Below are 22847 nucleotides of genomic sequence, written 5' to 3' on the forward strand. Positions count from 1 at the left end.
ATTTTTTTTAAATTTTCAGGCTTTTCATTTTAGATCAAAAAAAAAAAATAATAAATCCCAGTGGTAGTCAAATATCACCAAAAGAAGGCTCCATTTGTGTGGGAAAAAAAGGACATACATTTTGTTTGGGTACAGCGTTGCATGACCGCGTAATTACAAGTTGAAATAGTGCAGTGCCGAATAGCAAAAATGGCCTGGTCAGGTGTGTGTGTCGGGGGGGGGGGGGGGGGGTTTAAATCTTCCAGAGGGCAAGTGGTTAACCAGTGTATACTGATTCGTGTAGAAACTTTTTTTTTTTTTTTTTTTCTTCTTCTTTCTTTTCAGTTCCTACATATTTTTAGAGACTTGAGCTACTTTCAAAAAGAACCCTTAGCAGCCTGAGTTGAACTTGGCTGCCTTTCAGTTATGCTCTATTTACTTTGTACATCTACTACTATAAAAAAAAAAGCATATTGTAGAAATATTTAGACCTCCTTTAAAACCTGCTTGTGATTTTTCTTGAGCTGATGTGACAAAAAAATACAATTACAATTAGTTCAGCTTGACTTGAACCTCCCAAGGACAAGCTCTTGGCCATTGAGTTAAACTATATAAATGTTACAATGCTATGTAAAAGCATCTCTCAGCTGTTGTGTCCCATTTACTTATAGATTTGATGAGCAATATATAGACTGTGCCGCGAACAAATCTGCATATTTAATGTTGATGGCTCAGTTTTATGACTTTGAATGAGCTTTGAGCAACAGTATATCATTGCACTTTGGTAAAGCCGATTTATTCTGGTTGATTAGGGCTGTCCATACAAACCAGAGCTCTACATTTCTGCTTCACATCATTCAATCCATTTTACTTGTGTAACACAGTAGGCAGTTGCCCTCATCAATGGCAGGTTAACAGAATATTCCTCCCTCTTTACGCCCTGTTACACTGGTGGCCAGAGGTGGCCAATCTATAATGTACCGTTGGGCCTTATGCACACGTTAACTTTTGCCCATACAATGTGAACAGTTTGTGTATTGAGGCACAGGTACAGTCCACTGCCAGCAGCCTGTGAAAATCAATTACAGGTTAAAACATCTGCTACAGCCGCTATAGGCTTTTGCGAGAGATACTCGCATAGAAGAATGTGTATATCCCATATGGCCCATACGTTCCTGTACATAAGTACTGCTCAGAACATCTCGCATCAACCTTTTATATCAGCCTGTCATTGAGTCTCACAGGACCCTGGTACCAGGCTGCATGTGTTTATGTGCTCCGGCTGTTTGTTTTTTTTTGTTTTTTCTTTTTTGCTGTCTGGGTAAAAGCATCCATATTCATGAGGCTTTATGGCCTTTCTATATATAATTTTTGTGGCTGTTGCAATTGAACACCTACAACTAGGAATGAATGAACCAGGCCGGATGGCAGATGAAACTAGGTATAATATAAGATATTGTTAATAAAAGGGCATGGGTTGCAGGGCAATAGAAATGCAATTTAAAGGGTAACACTGAAAATACTCAAATCCTTTAAATGAAATGCTTGTGGAATGCCTAATAAATGCATGTCCTATTAGAAAAGTAGTCCTTAGAATATATTAAAAACAATTTGGAAAAAGACAAGTGTGGGGATTTCCCCTTAAAATTCCAATTAGGCCTTTCTCCAGGTATGCAGCCCTAGAAGGCCAGGAAAGGGACAGCAGACTCCCTCCCAAACCTGACCAGGCAATGTCACATCACATGCCTTTTTCAACATTCTGAATAAGCGCTTTTTTTACCATAAAATGCATCAAAGTTTCTACAGTCTTCAGTGCCATGTAAAGCTGCAGTAGGCAAAAGTAGAGCCACCTAAAAGGGTAACCTGCCTTTTTTATTTTTTGTTTTATTGTGGATAGAGTAAGGGCTCGTTCACACTTGACTGTTTTACCAACGCTTGCCAAACGCCCCTATAGCGTTTGGCAAGTGTTGGTCTGGCGTTTGAGGAGCGTTTTTTAATGCTCGGCAAACGCTCCGCAAACACTGCATGTGCGGTTTAGCGGTGGTTGCTAGGCGTTTTGCCGAATGTTAAAAATGCTCCGCAAATGCCTATAATGAAGTTTAAATGGTGTTCCTGCTCCACAAACGCCCCACAACCACGTCGCAAATGCTGGCCGGGCATTTGCGGAGCGGCACCATAGACTAGAATAGGGGGCTTCAACGCCTCCTGACTCGACCAGAGGCGTCCGTTTTGCCACGACGCTAACGCTCCCGTTAGAACAGCACCATGTGCTGCAATGTGCAGAATTGTCAGAGGCGTTTGGGAAGTGGTAAAAACGCTTCCCAAACGCCTCTCTGCCGCCTGCACACAACACTAGTGTGAACGTAGCCTTAAGGAGTTTATAACCCGTCTGTGTATTTTTTCCCATCTGTGTCCCATTGAAGAGATTTCCCTTCACATCCTGTCCCATAGCTAGAACAGAAATTGAGGTGAAGTCCCTCCAAAGTGTAGGCGTCCAGGGGTGTCACCAGAACTAGTGTACCCATTGTAAGATTTCCCTTCTATTACTATTCTGTTGTCAACTCTGTACTGGATGAGGGTGCGTATCCCTATGCACCAATTGGAGAGTATATGCATCCTTACCTATATGATCAAACCACAATTGTTCTTGCCACAACAACTTCCAAAGATGATACGAAATCATGACTCTGCTTTGTGCTTGTAATTATTTGGATAAGGGATAAGTTTATTAGCTAATAATTGTAATGAATTCAGTTATGAGATTGTTGCGCAGGGCATCCCAGTCTATAAGGTTTTCATATAAATACACTTCAGTACATACATTTTTATAAAAATCCTAATTAAGGTTTATATATTAACTAATTGGTGTGTAGCGATACGCACCCTTGTCCAGTATAGAGTTGATTGCCAAACTTGATGATTTATATTAAGGCTTAATAAAATAATCTATTCTGTTGTCAACCCAAAATTTGGAATTTTCTCCCATCATGTTCTAGGACAGCACACCTGAGAGAAGAGAGGCTGCTCCCTGCCGGAAACACAATTAATTTACAGCTGTTATAAGTCCCTGCCCTTCCCCTTGCCCCTCAGTAATAATTGTGCAACAAAATGTGTGTGTTGTTTTCTTGTGACTGGAACCCCGGGGATGGTCGAATGGTACCCTTGAGAGGCAGGCATAGAGAGGCGGGGGAGGGCTGAACTACCCTGCAGGCTCTGTCCTTCTCACAGGTCGTCTTGTTCCCATCACAGGGGAGTGTGAACCGCCACTGCTAAATGCTGCAAGCTGCTGCCATCTTTCTCTACTCTTCTCGCATCCCTCTTGTGAAGTGACTGCTCAGGCTTCCAGGTTGGAGAGGCGGGCAGGAGAGGAGGAGTGTGCGTTTAAAGCCTCGTTTTGACCCAGGCAGGATTTCTCAGCCGCATAAATGAAAGTGGCCACACGCTCAGCATGGTCAGGGGGAAACTGCAAGAACACAGAGCAGAGCGTGGGGTAGAGCAGGCAGCGGGATCGGTCCCTTGCTCAAACTTGCATCCTTTGGCAGCGACTGCAGCAGCAAAAAGGAACCCAGTAAAAAGTGGAATAATGGTAGGGGAAGGCAAAGGAGTCATTTTAGGGTTTTCCTCGCCAGCGCCATAAAACAAAGTGATGCCAGGATCAGGGTAGGGGGCCGCCTGTCAGTTTGTTTCCAGTGGGAGAGAGTTTCAGACAGCGCATACATCTGTCTGTTGATATGGGTAGGCTACCACCTGGAGTTCTTGTCACGGCCCCACAGATGATCACCTTAATGCATCCTCCCTGGGATGCTTTGAAAAAGGAAGCTCTTCTGGAAGGAGTTCAGGAGCTGGCAGAGCAGCAGGTAGTAGTGCCTGTACTAAAAAGTCAGCAATACCAGGGATCTTATTCCCACGTTTTTGTTGTTTGTAAACCCTCAGGAAAATACCGCCTAATTATAAATCTCAGGAATATGAACAAGTTTCTAGAGTACAAGAGGTTTTCCATGGAGAGTATATACTACGTGCGCAAGAATCGGTAGTAAGAGGCCTTTATTGACAACACTGGACCTCAAGGAAGCCTAGTGACACGTTCCAACCCAGCCAGAACAACGGACATACTTGAGGTTTGCGATCATAATCTGGGAATAAATAGTCCATTTGCAGTTCAGAGCCCTTCCCCCTCTGGCTAGCAGCCAGTCCAAGGATTTTTACAAAAGTCCTAGCTGAAGCAGTGGCTTTCCTGCACCTCTAGGGCATAACCCTGATTCTCTGTTTAGACACTCTTCTAATATTTTCTCCCTCAGCTGCACAGGTGAAGGCAGATAGGGGGAAGATGATCATGCCCCTGGAATCATTGGGCTGGATAGTAAGTGTAGAAAAATAGTCACTGGAGCCGGCGCAGGTCAAAACCTTTTTAGGTTACTTTGTGAACACGAGTACAAAAACATTTCCTGCCAAGAGACATAGTGGAAAAAATAGTCCTGATGGTGGGAGGTCTGATTCAAGCACCCTTATGTTCCCCAAGGGGGTTCCTAAGGCTACTAGGACTAATGTTGGCAAGCATTCCGGCCATTGTATGGACACAATTCCACTTGAGGCCTGCAGTTCTTCAGTCTGCTGTTGGGACAAGAAAAAAGAATCCATGGACAAAAAAATTAGACTTCCACAGGTAAAATCCTCCCTAGAATGGTGGATAACACCAAGCAATCTGCTAGAAGACAGGCCCTGGGAACAGTGGAACCCCCTGAAAGTCATTACAGATGCAAGCTCCTGGGGGTGGGGTGCTCACCTAGGGGAAGCCAAAGCACAAGGTCCTTGAGACAAGGCAATATCCCAGACTTTTTTCCAACTTCAGAGTTGTAGGCAAAGCTTTGAAGGCTTTCGAGAACAGTATCTCGGGCAGGGAGGTTCAAGTCTGCTCCAACAATGCCACCAGGGTGGCTTGCCTGAATCGTCAAGGAGGAACCAGATCCAGACCTCTCCTAGACCTATCCACGGAGATCTTGGGCTGGTCTGAAAGGAAGGTTCTTTCCCTAGCCGCAGTCCACATAAAAGGGACAAGCAACCAGGAAGCCTGTCGCCAGTAGATCAGACGGGGATTGGGAGTTGAACCCAAAAGTTTTTCAGGCCCTGGTTCAGCGATTCGGCAGCCCAGAAATAGACCTTTTTGCCAATGATGAAGGGGTTCTTTTCAATATCTTGATAGTCAGAAGGCTTGGATGCCTTAATGCAGATCTGGTGGTTCAAGCTGGCACAGGCAAGATTTGGCCTTCGGCCAGAAGGTGCTACAGGCTATGGTCCCACCCTGAGGTAGGCCACGGTTACTTGACTATCCTCTTAGGTGTGCCGTCCTGGTGATAAGAGAAAACCAACGGTTAGACTTACTGGTAGCGGTGTTTCTGGGACCTTCCAGGATGGCAGGCCTACCTCCCACCCTTTCAAGGGGGGAGAAAACTCCTAAAAGCAGTAGGTGGTGAAATTATTCCCCTTGTGGACCAGTTTCAGGAGTTACTTTGATAACAAACTGAGGGGCAAGGGGAAGGGTGGGGACTTCTAACAGCTGTAAATTGTGTTTCTGGCAGGGAGGAGCCTCTTATCTCTCAGGGGTGCCATCCTGGAAGCTTTCCAGAAACACCACTACTGGTGAGTCCTCATGCACACTTGACGTTTTTACAGCTGCTGTTTTTGGCTTTTGAGTTTTTTTTTTTCTCTACAGCTAGTAAACCCCCCAGTATGTTGTCCTATGTGTCCATGCACACAGACTGTAATCAATGTTTTTTGGCTGGAGAAAAAAACCCAGGAGTAGTGGGTTTCTAGAGCAGTTTTTTTAGCTCTAAAGTTGAAAAACCTGTGTTTTTGGACTTTTTTTTTTTTTGACCAAGAAAAAACGCTAAAAAAATGCAGATGCAGCTAAACGCTAATGCAAAAAACACTAAAAAAAAAGCTGAAAAACTCTACACAATATTTAAAGACTTTACACAATATTAGCAGCGGTATCAAAACGTCCCGTGTGCATGAGGACTAAGTTGAGTCTGTTTGGTTTTTCTTTCACTTGACTGTAAAGACAGACAAATAGAGAGGGTGAATCTCTGCACACAGGAGAGTTCTGATCTATCTCTATTCAAAACTTAAAAAAAAAAAAAAAATTGCCTTTTAGTTATACTCTTAAGTGCAAACAATGTCTCTTTTTTTCCATGTTAAAAAAAAAAAAAAAAACACAAAAAACCTGTTCGGTTGATGAGGGGGACAAAAAAAATCACACATTTTTAATTATACATTTCTCACCTATTGTGTTCTTTATCACCACAGTCTGTCTTTTATTAACTTCCCGCAGTAAAACGTTGTTGGAAAATTGTGAATATCTGTGTGACGTTATTAACTAATAACATTGAATGAGACTGTACGTTATACCTTACCCTAGTGTCATTTGACCTTTAATTATGTTTATCACAGTTTCCTTCCAGTAGGAGCTGAATTCATGTGATACATTTGAATGATCTAATTTCTTCTTGGTAGTGTTGTATTATATAGCCCCTTTATAGCATTGGATGCCAAGTACCATGAAGAATTTGGGCGAATATAGTCCCAAATATTTACATGTATGGTTTATTACCAAAGCTCCAAAATAAAAAATAAGAAAAAACCTTTAAAGTGGTTGTAAAGTCTATTTTTTTTTTTTTTTATGAAAATATTTTTAAAAATGCTATACGTGCCTATTCTGTGCAATTGTATTTCACAAAGTGGTCCCTTACCTCCTCTTCTGGAGATCCCCACCAGTGCTCTCAGCTACTACATGTGAAACTCGAAAAATTTAGAATATCGTGCAAAAGTTCATTTATTTCAGTAATGCAACTTAAAAGGTGAAACTAATATATGAGAGAGACTCCTTACATGCAAAGCAAGATAGTTCAAGCCGTGATTTGTCATAATTGTGATGATTATGGCTTACAACTCATGAAAACCCCAAATCCACAATCTCAGAAAATTAGAACATTACATGCAATCAATAAGTCAAGGATTGTACATAGAACAATATCGGACCTCTGAAAAGTATAAGCATGCATATATACTTGGTTTGGGCCCCTTTTGCAGCAATTGCTGCCTCAATGCTGCGTGGCATGGAAGCTATCAGCCTGTGGCACTGCTGAGGTGTTATGGAAGACCAGGATGCTTCAATAGCGGCCTTCAGCTCTCCTGCATTGTTCGGTCTCATGTCTCTCATCTTTCTCTTGACAATGCCCCATAGATTCTCTATGGGGTTCAGGTCAGCCGAGTTTGCTGGCCAATCAAGCACAGTAATCCCACGGTCATTGAACCAGGTTTTGGTGCTTTTGGCAGTGTGGGCAGGTGCCAAGTCCTGCTGGAAAATTAAGTCCGCATCCCCATAAAGCTTGTCTGCAGAAGGAAGCATGAAGTGCTCCAAAATCTCCTGGTAGATGGCTGCGTTGACCCTGGACTTAATGAAGCACAGTGGCCCAACACCAGCAGATGACATGGCTCCCCAAATCAACACAGACTGTGGAAACTTCACACTGGACTTCAAGCATCTTGCAGTGTGTGCCTCTCCATTCTTCCTCCATACTCTGGGTCCTTGGTTTCCAAATGAGATGCAAAAGTTGCTCTCATCAGAAAAGAGGACTTTGGACCACTGAGCAACAGACCAGGTCTGTTTTTCTTTAGCCCAGGTAAGACGCTTCTGACGTTGTTGTTTGTTCAGGAGTGGCTTGACAAGAGGAATACGACATTTGAAGCCCATGTCCAGGATCCGTCTGTGTGTGGTGGCTCTTGATGCACTGACTCCAGCCTCAGTCCACTCCTTGTGAAAGTCCCCAACACTTTTGAATGGCCTTTTCCTGGCAATCCTCTCCAGGCTGTGGCCATCCCTGCTGCTTGTGCACCTTTTTTCTTCCACACTTTTCCTTTTCACATAATTTTCTATTAATGTGCTTTGATACAGCACTTTGGGAACATCCAACTTCTTTTGCAATTACCTTTTGAGGCTTTCCCTCCTTATGGAGGGTGTCATTGATGGTTTTCTGCATAACTGTCAGGTCAGCAGTCTTTCCCATGATTGTGATTCCTACTGAACCAGACTGAGAGACCATTTAAAGGCTCAGGAACCTTTTGCAGGTGTTATAGCTTCTATATCAAAATTGCAGCGCTACAAATAGTAATAATAATATAAAGTGATAAGTGAAAAAGCGCTAACTACACTTTAAATGTGAATGTAAAGGTAATCAGTAGATCTAGTGGTCATCCAGGAACCAATGGGAATATGGTACTTCTCAGGTACTCGCTACCCTCTTCACCGGACTGCAGACCTCTCCGTGGGACCCTCACAGCTAATAGGACAGCTCCTCGGTGTCAACTCCACCAGGTTGTTACAGCATATTCCCATTTTTCCTGGATGACAACTAGATCTATTGATTACCTTTTACATGCACATTTAAAGTGTGCGTCCAGTGAGTGCAAGCACACCTCTTTTTCCTTACCCACAAGGAGTCACGAGCACTTTATCTGTAAAGGAGCTACTGATACCCGCACACGCTGGATGATACAAGCACATGTTTAAGGAAGAATTTGTGTGTGGATATTTAAAAAAAAAAAAAATACTTGTCTAAGGGACTAAATAGGGGTCCCAATCAACGTGTCCCTCATAACAATCTACTTGTCCTAATGAAAAAAAATAAATCATTTTAATACCTCCCTATCTCCAGCACCACACCCGGAGACTAGCAGGGAGGGGAGAGACCCAATCTGTGCTCATCAGGAAAGGGGAGTGTCAGGCTCAGCGAGTAAATGAGCCACTGGCTCCAATGAGAAAAAAAAAACACGTTATTCCTTCAGGTTACTGTCGCACATGGAAGCACTTGGGTGCTCAGTACAAGCGCATGCTGAGCAGCCAATCAAGCTCTGGTGTAGCATGATGATCTGTATCCCCTGTATTGACTGCCCATGTGCCTGAATCGGGGAAAACAAGCCGAGTGCAAAGCTAAAGCCAAAGAGGTGCCTGAAGTCCCTTAACTCCTTTCAAGCTGGACTACAACACAGGCACTGGGTGCTACAGCTGCTGTGAAATCCTGCATCCCCCTGCTTTTCTCTGGGGATCGGCGCTGTTAATAATGATGACTCGTGACTGTGTGCCCGAACTTCTGAATCCCAACCATTAAAGTGCCTGTGTTGTAGTCCGACATGCAAGGTTACATTGTATATTCTTGTTCACCTTATCTCCGTATTATCAGCGGTTTCTTTTTCCCTGTGCCCTTCTATGTGTAATTAGGGTGCTTGGGTGTAACTTTAATGTAAAAAAAATTATTTTATTTTTTTTTCATCACTTAAGGAACAAAGTCCCCTATGTGATGATTTTTTGGTGACAGGTTCTCTTTGAGACATCCAGGGTCTAAAAGACCCTGCATGTCTCCCCTGTACTCCACTGGATGTAATGTAGTGCACATCGCACACACCGCATTACATTCTTTCCCGGCCTCGAAGACTGGGAATTTGTCAACGGGGACCTGGAGGTGACGTCATATCACTCCCGGATCAGGACAAGAAGGGGAGGGGAGTGGATGTGTCTGCTCTCCTCCCTCCCCTATACTCGCCGGCATCCACTGAACTGGTCCCGGGCCCGCAGATGGGCAAGTAGAGACATAGTGATGGTGGGGGGGGGGGGTTTGGGGGCCGAGCCTGGCAGGGAAAAAAGGGTGGGGGGGCCTGGCACCATAGTGGGCTGTGTGGAAGCAATCAGGCTGCCCAAATGCTTCCACCTGACAGGTGAGCTCTGCTGCTTGCCCGCAACAGTGCTAAAGGTTAAAAAGAAAAAAAAAAACTACGTGCCCGGAACTGTATAACTTGAACATCCCTGTCAATAGAATTTGGTGGACATTTGAACAGTATAGAGCCTCAATTTTTCTTTTTGTATAGTCCGCTTGAGACATACAATGTAGTTTACTCCAGGTATATTCAACCAGTTTTTTCCCCAAAAGCCTCACAAACTTCCCGTAGCTTCCTTTGTAAATAGATCATTTTACATATTGAAGACACATGTCCTCTAGCCCCTCTGATAGACGGCAGCCTTTCTTTTTCTTTTCTTTTTCAGTATCTCTACAGCATGTGTATTTTCAAACCAATCAAGTAAGGAATATGATACTTTTGCCTATTTACGTAACAAAAAAATGCAAATAGAGGTTTATAAAATCTTTAGATTTCCTTTTTAAAATGGTCCCCTCAGCTTACTAGTCATGTTTTCTCTTGCAGTGAATCGGAGTCATCATCTTCCTCCTCATCTTCTTCGTCATCCTCCACTTCCCTGTTTTCAGTGCTTAGAGCTGACGAGGAGGAACCACTGGAAAACAGTGATGCACCTGTGAAAACTAAAGATGAGCTTCTTTTAGAGGTGGGCACCAGTGTTTTACCCTGTTTTCTTTGTTTTGCATTGTATACAGAGAATGCTGTGTAGTTGTTTGATTTTCATTTGATGTTCGTGCCTATTTACATGTTTTTTTAGTTTCCTTTCTTAATTGCCTTCAGCTTGACATTTAATTTTGTTACCTTGTAAATGGTCTTGATGCAAGCTTGATGAGTTTATTCCTTGCTCACTATTTTTATATGCCAGTTGCTCTAATGTGTGTTCTTTTTCCACTTTGCAACTGCCATTTTCACCAGTCTCAAAAGACATAGGAGATGATTTGGATGACTGTATCTTTAGAAATAGTTGACTTGCTCCTGCTTCAAGAATAAACGTAGATCCTGTTGCCTTGCCCATTCAATGCCCACTCCACCGCCATATACTCACCTTCCCATTGCTCTCCCTTAGCTACATCTTCTGTCGCAGTTGATGAAAAATTAATTTCCTCTTCTTGTGAGGGAGCCTGCAATATCATCCTATAATGCAGTGCTCGGGCCTAACATCTGTTTATGTTAAAGGAGGTAACGTCATTGCAAGCTCTGAAATATTTTAGTGGCTGCTGTGACATGGAGAAGCATGGCAAGGGAGTGCTGTGAATGAGAATATCAGTGTGTCAGAGGGTGAAACGTGGAGCCCTCCTTTGATGACTTGTATGTCTAAAAAACAAAAGCTAGCTGTTTTAGGCCCAGACTCCTAGTTTTGAATGTAGAAGGGTATGTATAGCAGCCAGACAAGATTTTACTTTTAAAGAGTACTGCTTTCCAAGAAAAAATGTTTACAGTAAAGCAAGGCTATTCTAAACATTATATACTCATGTGCTTGAATAATAAGGTGGTATCTGTACTTCTGGCTTTAGAATAGTGCTCTTAAATGTTGCTGTGTGAGATGACACTACACTTCGTAAGGATGCATGCATTTTCTAGCTGCCTTCAGAAGTGTGGCAGAGAATGTTGGATCAGTAGCAAACATGCACATGTGGTGCGATGTTGCTGTTTGTTCACATCGACTAAGACTGCTGTCTTGACTGTCCTGTTCATTCCATGCTCAATGTGAACCTGAGGACACCGGGACAGGAGACACAGCCACGTGGACCGCTGCAGGCTCTGCTATGGAGCAGTCAGAGCGACTGCAGCTTCAGGGACTGGTGGAGGCATTGGAAAAGCCCAGGTAGGACAGTGATTCCTATAGGCAGACTGTATTATGCTGCTTTCCTTGCAGGGCACTGTGGTGTCCTTTTTTTTTTTTTTTTTTTTTTTTTTTTTTTTTTTTTTTTTCCCCTTGGTGGCTGAGGTGTCTTGTGCTCTGGATCCTTGGTGTGTGAGGTCAGTGCACTAGTGGTGTGGAGGTTTGTTCTCTGGCTGCACTGGGTGCCTTTTGTGTGCGTTTAAGTTCAGTCATTGGCTATGTTCCTTGTGCTTTGTCTTAAGCTAAGAGCAGTGAAAAGGAGTCTAGCAAGAGGAGATGTCTTTCATGCAAGTGTAAATTGTCAGATGCTTGGAAAAAGCCTTTATGCAAGGAGTACGTTTCTGCTTCAGTGAGAGAGGAGATGGCATCAACTTCTAGTGATTTTCTGGCATCCATGAAGGCTGAGTGGAGTGCAACCTTGCAATCTTTCAGAAATATGTTGGCATCTTCCTCTGAGTGCTACTGAGTTTATCACAATCCTCCGCTTTTTTAGAAGCAGGGTCAGGGTTAATCTCTGCATAGGTGGCTGTCTCTCCTCCATGGTCAGAGGGAGATTCAGAGGATGATGGGGAAGAGGCGGAGGATTCCTTAGTATCTAAATATAATCTGTCGCTGGAGGATGTGGGATATCTACTTAAAGCGATTCATGCCAGACATTAAAGAAGAGGCAGGAGTTCTCTCCCTCTGTGATGAAATGTACCTGGGCCTCGGTAAACCAAAAGGGAGATGTTTTCCTGTACATTCGGCCATCTCAGACATGATAAAGGAATGGCAGGATCCGGAAAGGAAACTTTTTTTTTTTTTTTTTTTGTTTTTATTTCCCACAAGAGACTGTTCCATGCTGACGAGGAGTCTTCTTCAAACGGGAACAAAGTGCCTAAGGTAGATGCCGTGTTTTCCCAAGTCTCAAAAAGCACAGACTTGGCCTTTTTGAAGACATGGGAAGCCTGAAAGAGGCAATGGATAGAGGAATGGATTTGCTGTTGAAAAGAGCATGACATTCCACGAAGGAGAATTTTAAGCCAGCTATGGCAGTCACATGCGTAGCAAGAAATCTGGAGCATTGAACCAGCTTAAGGCGCATATTAATGCGGGGACCCCAAAGAAATATCTTATATTCCTTCTCTACAATCTCAAGAGCTTTAGGGTATATAGCGGATGCGGCCACGGAATCCATATGCATGACTGCTCAGTCAGCTGCCTTTTCTTATTCAGCAAGAAGGGCCTTATGGTTAAAAACATGGCAGGGGGACTCTACATCAAAAGTTAGGCTGTGCGAAATCCCTCTTTCAGGAGATTTCCTCTCTGGGCCAGACTTAGTCAAATTTGGATCGCACAGCGGACAGGAAAACATCAAGTTCAAAAAGCTGCAAGGAAAGAAAAAGTCTTGGCATCGCAGAAAGGAAGAGAAAAAGGAGTCCTTTTCTGTACTCCTGCACAGCCTGAAAAAAATCTCAATGACCCACCGCCTCTGGTGCTTACAGGCATTCTTTCCACAATTGGAGAAGATAACATCGAACCTGTATATCCGAAATCTGGTTAGCTGGGGTTACGAGATAGTTTACAGAGGTCCCCTCAAGAACATGATGTTCCAAAGAGTGGTGGTTCCAGTCCTGTCAGGGGAAGAACAGATGGGGTTTTATTCCCATATATTTTTGGTGGGAAAACTGGCAGGAAAATTTCGGTTGATCCTCAACTTGAAACCCTTGAGCAGGTACAAGCGGATCCGAATGGATTCAATATTTTCGGTCAGAAACCTGCTGCTTCCAGATTGCTTCATATCATCAATCGATCTAAAGGATGCCTTTCTACACATCCCAATCAGAGAGCCCTTCCAAGATTCTTGAGGCCAGCTTTGAGGTCAGGGCATGAGGTTCAGCACCTGAAATTAAGGGCACTGCCTTTCGGGTTGTCATCGTCTCCCCGCATCTTCACCAAGGGGATGGCGGAGGCCTTAGCTTCCTTAAAGCATAGAGGTGTGATGGTAATTCCCTACCTAGACTATCTTCTGTTCCTGGCAAGCTCAGAGGAGCAGTTGAAGGACCTTCAGGTAGCCCACAACCTTCTGGAAAGTGTGGGTTGGATCATAAACGTGCAGAAATCCAATCTGGCCCTGTCCAAGAAGGTTTTGTTTTTGGGGTTCTGCTTTTGTTTAGTGGAACAGAATTTTTTTTTTGCCAGAAGAGAAGACATAGAAAATACAGACGGCTTTGACTCTTCTTCAAGGCAACCACCAGGTGTTAATCAGGCTTCTGATGACAGCCTCCATCCCAGCGGTCAAGTGGGGAAGATTACATTTCAGGTCCCTTCAACTATTCATCTTGAGAGTTTGGAATGGGGGACTTGGTCTCGCTGGACAAGGTGAGGGACCCCTCCAGGGTGGAGAGATCCCTCTGGTGGTGGAGGAGGCAAGAGGTTCTCTCCAAAGGTGTAACCTGATTCTTTCTGTTGGAAAGGATCCTCACCACGGATGCCAGCTCCTGGGGCTGGGAGGCACACCTGGGAGGTCCACTCACACAGGGGCAGTGGCCAAGGCAGCAAAGATCAAACTCCTCTTACTTGAGGGAATTAAAAGCGATTGCTTTTGCTCTTGTGGCTTTCTCTCAGGAGCTCCAGGGTCGACACATGCAGGTCTGCAGGGACAATGCCACAGTAGTAGCCTATGTAAACCAGCAAGGTGGCAAAGAAAGCAAAATCTGGCAGAAGAAGTCATGGTGCCTAAACCAGGAAGTTTTCCTCAGCTTAGTTCAGGAATGGAGTCAGCCGTAAATCGATCTGTTGGCGAATTGTCAGAATACCAAAATCAGTCAGTTATTTTCCCTGAACAAGGAAGATGGAGCGGTAGGGATTGATTCTCTTGCTTAAAGGCGGAGCTTCCAGCTGTGCTACACCTTTCCCCCCTTCCAACTAATTCCTCTGGCTCTGAAGAAGCTGTAAACGGAGTTCAGGTCATTTTCGCGGCTCCCTTCTGGCCGAAAAGGCCATGGTTAGCAACTCTCCTCAGGTTGTCAATCAGACCATATCGGATGCTTCCAATCAGGAAAGACCTGCTTGGTTTTTGAAAGGCAACTGCTAGAAAAGAAAGGCTTCTCAAAACTTAGTAGACACTCTCCTAGAAAGTTGTAAGGGAATCGTGAGAGCTATCTAAGGGAAAGTCTGGAAGAAGTAGTTCTTGGTGCCTAACCAATTCAAGGTCCTTCAAAGATCTCACCTCAGACCTGGAGTTTCTTCAACAAGGAGCTGACAAGAAGTTAGCAATCGGCATACTAAAAGTCCAGGTGGCAGCTTTGGTCTTTTGGTCTTTCTGGAGCATTCGATATCCTCAAATCCCCTAGTTATCAGATTCTTTAAGGCCTGGTCTCAATCCCAGACCAGTTAAAGCAAAAGCTTTCCCTAAATGGGATATTTCACTAGTCCTGCAAGCTCTGATCAAGTCTTCCTTTTTTTGAGCCTTTGGATTCGGCGACCATGAATGATATCACACTGAAGACAGTTCTATGAATTGAGGTCACCTCTGCATGTAGAATTGGTGATCTGCAGGTGTCATCAGTCATAGAATCCTTTCTAATGATCTATCCAGATATGAGAACTGATTCAGTCTTCCTCCAAAAGGTCTTTGCTGTCAAGACATTGTTTTTCTAACCTTTTTGTCTTAACCCCTAAAGAGGGGGGGGGGTAAGGAAATTTTAATTTGTTAGACGCGAGAAGAATCATTTTACCTTTATTTAGGAAGAAAATAGAATTTCAGGAGTTCTGAATCTTTATTTTCAATGTGTTTGGTGTGACTAAAGGGCAAAAAGCAACTAAAGCATCCATTGCCAGATGGCTAAGAATGGCAATCAAAGCAGCCTATGAACTTTCTGATTTTCGTTCCACAAAAGCTCTAGCAGCTTCATGGGCAGAAAAGTCCTGTGCCACCTCGGAACACATTTGTAAGGCAGAGATGTGGTCAATTATGTCCACCTTTTGTATGCCATTACAGGCTGGATTTGTTGTCAGCAGGAGAGCAGGCTTTCCGTAGGAAGATCTTGCAAGCTATGGTCCCACCCTAAGGAGGTAAGTTCTCGTTTATCCTCTGATGTACTGTCCTGACAGACGTTTTGAGAAAATCCAAGTTAGACTTACCGGCAACTTGTTTTCTAGTAGTCTTTCAGGACAGCAATAATTGCCCGCCCTGATATTGTTTATGCTGTTGTCCTTATGTTTTTCAGATGGGCCATAGGTACTCTTTGACAACTGAGGACTGTGGGGAGAGGCCTCCAATTTGAAGTCTGTGTGGGTGGGTGTTTCCTGCGAGAAGAGGAGCTGCGTTTTCTCATGTGCTGTCCTGAAAGACTTGCCAGTAACTTGTTTTCTAGTAGTCTAACTTGGATTTTTGGTTTGGTCCAGATAAGTTACCTCTAATACTGGTTATACTGCATGTGGATAACTGCTGGGGATTCTAAAAATCCTTTTTTTTTTTCATGCTGGATAAATGTTCTCTTGCAGCAAAGGTAAAGATGGTATGGGATCTGTAATTTGTGTATTGAGGCTACATTGCTACATAATTGTAATTCAGCAAAGATCTAGAATGGCTGATGTCCAAAATAGCCCTTAGAAAGCATTATTACAAATGGGCTTTTACCAAGCACATTGCAAAATATCTGGACAAGACATTTTGGAGTTTTGCACCAAGCATGGAAACAGACAAAAGCATGTGCAGACAGGTTCAGGAACAATATGCAATAAGGTAACAATAAGGTGCTAATAAGGCTTAGAATTGTGAGGCAAATTGACAATAATTCAAATGTTTACTTCTTGAAGATAACTTCTAGTCTTCTAAACAATAGTCTTATTAAGATTATTTTGATTCCATTGTTGTGACCTTCCAGAATGTAATTGCTGTGTTTAAAAAGTTCTGTCAGTACTCCACTAGAGATTCTAATGACCTTTTCTAATATTGGCACAACCGTTGGACTGCTAAATCCTTCAGACTTATGTTCTTATCCATGCTGCAAATAAGTTTTGACCTTTTATTGCATCTGCCAAAAGTTCATTATTAGATTTTAGGTCTCCAGGTTTGTAATATGCACAAGAAATTTACTATGGAGCATACAGCTGTCAACGCACAGGTACAGTTGTGTCCAAAATTATTCAACCCCCAATGCTGTAAAGGGGTTTAGGGACTATAGTGTACATTTGGAATTGTATTCAGAATCAAATCCTACAAGGACGTTGTAACTACCCAAATGCAACTAAAATGACATCAATTGTTTATGTAATACAGTAGTAAATGGTTCTTATGTGGTTTCTTCATTGCCACAATTATTCAACCCCTTAAAGACTACCACTCTGAAGAACAGAGGTTCATACAGGTGCTTTCCATCAGGTATTGAAAACACCTGTGGATGTCACCGAGCAGCAATCAAGCATAATAAGCACCAATTAGGCAGCTTTAAAATGACTGTGATACTCAGCTCCTTCTAGACATTTACTGGTGTGGTTACAAACATGGTGAAGGCAAGAGAATGGTCCAGGAAGACAAGAGAAGAGGTGATTTCTCTTCACAGGAAGGGCAATGGCTATAAGAAGATTGCAAAGATGTTAAACATACCAAGAGACACCTTAGGAAGCATCATTCGCAAATTCAAGGCAAAGGGCACTGTTGAAACGCTACCTGGTCGTGGCAGAAAGAAGATGCTGACTTCGACTGCTGTGCGCTACCTGAAGCGTAGAGTGGAGAGAAGTCCCCGTGTGACTGCTGAGGAACTGAGAAAAGATTTGTCAGATGTGGGTACAGAAGTTTCAGCCCAGACAATAAGACGCACACTGCGTAATGAAGGCCTCCGTGCCAGAACTCCCAGGCGTACCCCCTTGCTGTCTCCAAAGAATAAGAAGAGTCGACTGCAGTATGCCAAAAGCCATGTGGACAAACCACAAAAGTTGTGGGATAGTGTTCTGTGGACTGATGAAACAAAATTAGAACTGTTTGGGCCCATGGATCAACGCTATGTTTGGAGGAGGAAGAACAAGGCCTATGATGAAAAGAACACCTTGCCTACTGTGAAGCATGGTGGAGGGTCAATCATGCTTTGGGGCTGTTTTGCTTCTGCAGGTACAGGGAAGCTTCAGCGTGTGCAAGGTACCATGAATTCTCTTCAGTACCAGGAGATATTGGATGGAAACGTGATGCAGTCCGTCACACACCTGAGGCTTGGGAGACGTTGGACCTTTCAACAGGACAATGATCCCAAGCATACCTCCAAGTCCACTAGAGCATGGTTGCAGAGGAAAGGCTGGAACATTTTGGAGTGGCCATCGCAGTCACCAGACTTAAATCCGATTGAGAACCTCTGGTGGGACTTAAAGAAAGCAGTTGCAGTGCGCAAGCCTAAGAATGTGACTGAACTGGAGGCCTTTGCCCATGAAGAATGGGCGAAGATACCCGTAGATCGCTGCAAGACACTTGTGTCAAGCTATGCTTCACGTTTAAAAGCTGTTATAACTGTAAAAGGATGCTGTACTAAGTACTAAGATTGAATGTCACTTGGGGGTTGAATAAAACTGATAATGCTGTGAGCACAGAAAAGACATTTGTGGTTATTTCATTATAACTGTTATGTTATATTTGTCTGACCTACAAGTGCCTCTTTAATGTAAATGTAAGCAAGATGACTGAATGATCAAAAGCAATGTCAAACTGGCCAAAACACTCAATTTCAGTGGGGGTTGAATAATTTTGGACACAACTGTATGTGAGTATAGGGCTGGAAAGGTGCTTTGTTTGTTTTTAACCCTTTTTTTCATGTTGTGCCAAAGTAAGGTAGTTTGTGATTGCTAAAGTACTTGCTGTTTTTTTCATTATCACCAGGAGTTGCCTGCAGTTGAAGAACTGTCAATAAACCTACCAGAAGATGTTGAAATAAAACCATTTGGAAAGATTTCTAGCATCATTGATCAGCTAGGTATGATCATTTTCTATAGTTGTATAAACCAAAATTAGAGAGTTAGCCCCACCTTACATTTAAAGCCTAGGCTATTTAACTGCTGACAAGGTCTGTTCTTTGAAAAGTGTTACCCAATTGACTTCATCTGTATATTTGGCACTCATGATAAAAGTTTTGCCATGTGAAGTACAGTAGAACTTATATATAGAGTTTTTATATCCATGCCCATGCAGTTGAAACAGGTAAGGTAGCTAATTATAATTAAGTCCCGATCTAAACCATGTTTAGCCGCATGCATTCTTCCTCAATTTGCTTTCCTCTGTAGCTTTTCTTTCTAGTTTGATACCTGTATTGTAGGTTTGAATATACTGTTGGATGTAGGGCTGTTAACCCTTAAGATTTTATTGTGGTTGTGCTGCCATTTCTGTGCTGTTTTTAACGAAAGCCAATAGGTAAGGGAAAAAAAAAAAGAATATTTTAGTGTCAAATCCTTCTGTCTTTATGTAATCCCAGACAGACTCAATGTTGAGATCAGGGCTCTATGGGAACCAAACCATCACTACATATGCAGAAATGTAACCCTAAAATTGCAAGACACCTCCACCATGCTTCACTGTTGCATGTAAACACTGATTATTGTACCGCTCTCCAGCCCTTCACAAACAAAATGCTTTTTGATACAGCCAAATATTTCAAATGATGAGTCAGAATTTGCTGTAGCAAAATGTAGTTTGAGAAGAGCTGGAGAGTAGTACAATGAGTGTCTGCAAGTAACTGTGAACTTGGTAGAAGTTACTTTCACGTTCTGGGCTGCATTTCTGCAAATGGAGTTGGAGATTTGTTCAGGATCAATAGTGTCCTCAATGCTGAGAGATAAAGGCAGATACTTATTCATCGTGCCATACCATCAAGGAGGCATGTAATTGGCTCCAAATTTATTCTGCAATATAATTAAGTCTGTCTGGGTTTACATGAAGACAAAGATTTGAGGCAACCTACATACACAGGAGATCTGTAGTTAGTTCTCCAAGATGTTTGAAACAACCTACCTGCCAAGTTTCTTCAAAAACTGTGCACAAGTGTACCTAGAAGAACTGAAAACTTTTTGAAGGCAAAGGATGGTCACATGAAATATTCATTTGATATGGATTTCTCTTCTGTTCTTTTACTTTCCATTTTGTTGATGCCCATTCTCCTCTCACCTTTGACCATTCTCTGTAAACCCTAGAGATGGTTTTGCGTGAAAATCCCAGTAGATTAGCAGTTTTTCAAAATACGTAAACCAGCCTGTCTGACGCCAACAACCATGCCATGTTCAAAGTCACTTAAATCCCCTTTCTTCCCATTCTGATGCTCGGTTTGAACTTCAGAAAGTTGTCTTCACCACATCTAGATGCCTAAATGCATTGAGTTGCTGCCATGTGATTAGCTGATAAGCAATTTGTGTTCAACAATTGAACAGTGTGTGTGTGTGCATGCACAATTTTAGTTTTTTGGAGGAAGGGTTTAGGAATTACAGCTCTTAAGAGTAGCCACCCCCCCTTCTTCAAGGAACCAAAAGTAACTGGACAATTGAATATAATCATAAATAAAATGTTCACTTTTATTATTTTGTTGAGAATCCCTTACTGGCAATGACTGCCTGAAGCCTGGAACCCATGAACATTACCAAAGACTGGGTTTCCTCCTTTCTGATTCTTTGCCAGGCTCTAACTGCATCTGTCTTCAGTTGTTCTTTGTGGCTTTTTCTGCCTTTTTAGTTTTGCCTTCAGCAAGTGAAATGCATGCTCAATTGGGTTGGAAATGCATGCTCAATTGGGTTGAGATCAGATGGTTGACTCGGCCATTGCACAATATTCCACTTCTTTTCCTTCAAAAGCTCCTGCGTTGCTTTTTCAGTGTATTTTAAATCATTGTCCATCTTTACTGTGAAGGGCCATCCAATCAACTTTGCTGCATTTGCCTGAATCTGGGCTGACCGTATATCTCTAAACACTGCAAAATTGATCTGGCCGCTTCTGTCACATCATCAATAAAAACCAATGACCCAGTGCCAATGGAAGCCATGCATGCCCATGCCATCACCCTGCCTCCACCATATTTTACAGATTATGTTGTGTGCTCTGGGTCATGAGCTGTTCCAAGCCTTCGCCACACTTTTATTTTTCTTCCCGTCATTCTGGTACAGATTAATCTTAGTTTCATCCGTCTAAAGAATGCTTTTCCAGAGCTGGCCTGGCTTTTTTAGATGTTTTTTGGCAACGTCTAATTTGGCTTTTCTATTCTTCAGGCTTATGAATGGTTTGCACCTTGTGGCGAACCCTCTGTATTTGCTCTCGTGAAGTCTTCTCTTGATTGTAGACTTTGACAATGATACGCCCACCTCCTGGAGAGTGTCCTTCACTTTTGTGGATGTTGTGAATGGGTTTTTCTTTACCATAGAGAGGATCCTGCAATCATCCACCACTGTTGTCTTCCATGGACGTCCACGCCTTTTTATGTTGCTGAGCTCACCAGTGATTTGTTCTTTCCCCAAAATGTACCAAATTGTTGATTTGGCCACTCCTAATGTTGCTGCTATTTTTCTGATGGATTTGTTTCATTTTTGAAGCCTTACAATGGCCTGTTTCACTTGCATGGACAGATCCTTTGAACGCATGATGTAGGTTCACAGCAATATATTCCAAATGCAAATAGCACACTTTAGAATCAACTACAGTCCATTTACCTGCTTAATTGATGAAGAAATAATGGGGTAGCCCACACCTGGCCATAAAACAGCTTTTGATTCAACTGTCCAATTACATTTGGTCCCTTGAAAAAAGGGGGGATGGCTACTCTTAAGAGCTGTAATTCCTAAACCGTTGCTCCAATTTGGATGTACATACCCTCAAATGAAACCGGAGAGTGCACTTTCAGCCATTATATAACTACAGTTGAATATGTTTTGGTAAATACCTGAAAAAAACTAAGTGTGCCTGTGTCCAAATATATATGGACCTAAGTAAGTGTGTGTGTGTGTGTGTATGTATGTATATATATATATATATATATATATATATATATATATATATATATATATATATATATATATATATATATATGTATGTATGTATGTATGTATGTGTGTATATGTGTATATATATATATATATATATATATATATATATATATATATATATATAAATTAGTGAGGGAAATAAGTATTTCATCCCCTGCTGATTTTGACCGTTTGCCGGCTCACAAAGAAATGATCAGTCTAAAAATTAATTGGTAGGTGTATTGTAACACTGAGAGACAGAATAGCAACAAAAAATTCAAAAGAAATGCATGTCTAACAAATTAAGTACTGATTTGCATGCTCATGAGGGAAATAAGTATTTGATCCCCTTCACAAAACATGACTTAGTACTTGGTGGCAAATCTCTTGTTGGCAATCACAGAGGTCAGACGTTTCCTGTATTTGGCCACCAGGTTTGCACACATCTCAGGAGGGATTTTGGCCCACTCCTCTTGGCAGATCCTCTCCAAGTCATTAATGTTTGGTGGCTGACGTTTGGCAACTTGAACTTTCAGCTCCCTCCACAGATTAAGGTATGGAGACTGGCTAGGCCACTCCAGGACCTTAATGTGCTTCTTCTTGAGCCACTCCTTTTGTTGCCTTGGCCATGTGTTTTGGGTCATTGTCATGCTGGAACACCCATCCACGACCCATTTTCAATGCCCTGGCTGAAGGAAGAAGGTTCTCACCCAAGATTTGAAGGTACATTGCCCCGTCCATTGTCCCTTTGATGCAGTGAAGTTGTCCTATTCTCTTAGCAGAAAAACACCCCCAAAGCAGAATGTTTCCACCACCATGTTTTGACAGCTGGGATGGTGTTCTTTAGGTCATAGGCATAATTCCTCCTTTTCCAAACACGGCAAGTTGAGTTGATGCCAGAGAGCTTAATTTTGGTCTCATCTGACTACAACACCTTCAACCAGTCGTCCTCTGCATCATTCAGATGTTCAGTGGCAAGCTTCAGACAGGCCTGGACATGTGCTTTCTTGAGCAGAGGGGCATTGCGGGTACTGCAGGATTTCAATCCTTGTCTGTGTAGTGTGTTACCAATTGTTGTAGTGACTGTGGTCTCAGCTGCCTGGAGATCATTGACAAGATCCTTGTGTAGTTCTGGGATGATTCCTCACTGTTCTCATGATCCTTGACACTCCACAAGGTGAGATCTTGCATGGTGCACCAGACCTAGGGAGACTGAAAGTTGTTTTTGGTTTCTTCCATTTGCAAATGATTGCACCAACTGTTGTCACCTTCTCACCAAGCTGCGTGGCGATAGTTTGGCAGCCCAGTCCAGCCT

At 42.7% G+C, this 22847-nt stretch overlaps 1 protein-coding gene across 2 annotated transcripts in view; it reads left to right on the forward strand.

The window, feature by feature from the left end:
* NAF1 (nuclear assembly factor 1 ribonucleoprotein) overlaps window positions 1-22847 on the forward strand; it is a 105279-nt gene that overhangs the window by 29359 nt on the left and 53073 nt on the right. For both annotated transcript variants that reach the window (XM_089670375.1, XM_089670376.1), the window contains exons 3-4: window positions 10231-10369; window positions 18417-18510. In XM_089670375.1, the coding sequence (XP_089526501.1) occupies window positions 10231-10369; window positions 18417-18510 (233 nt within the window). The remainder of the gene's footprint in view (window positions 1-10230; window positions 10370-18416; window positions 18511-22847) is intronic.

The sequence above is a fragment of the Staurois parvus genome, unplaced genomic scaffold (genome assembly GCF_062004578.1).
Source record: "Staurois parvus isolate SC_StPar_1 unplaced genomic scaffold, SC_StPar_1.0 ptg000090l, whole genome shotgun sequence".
Lineage (NCBI taxonomy): Eukaryota > Metazoa > Chordata > Amphibia > Anura > Ranidae > Staurois > Staurois parvus.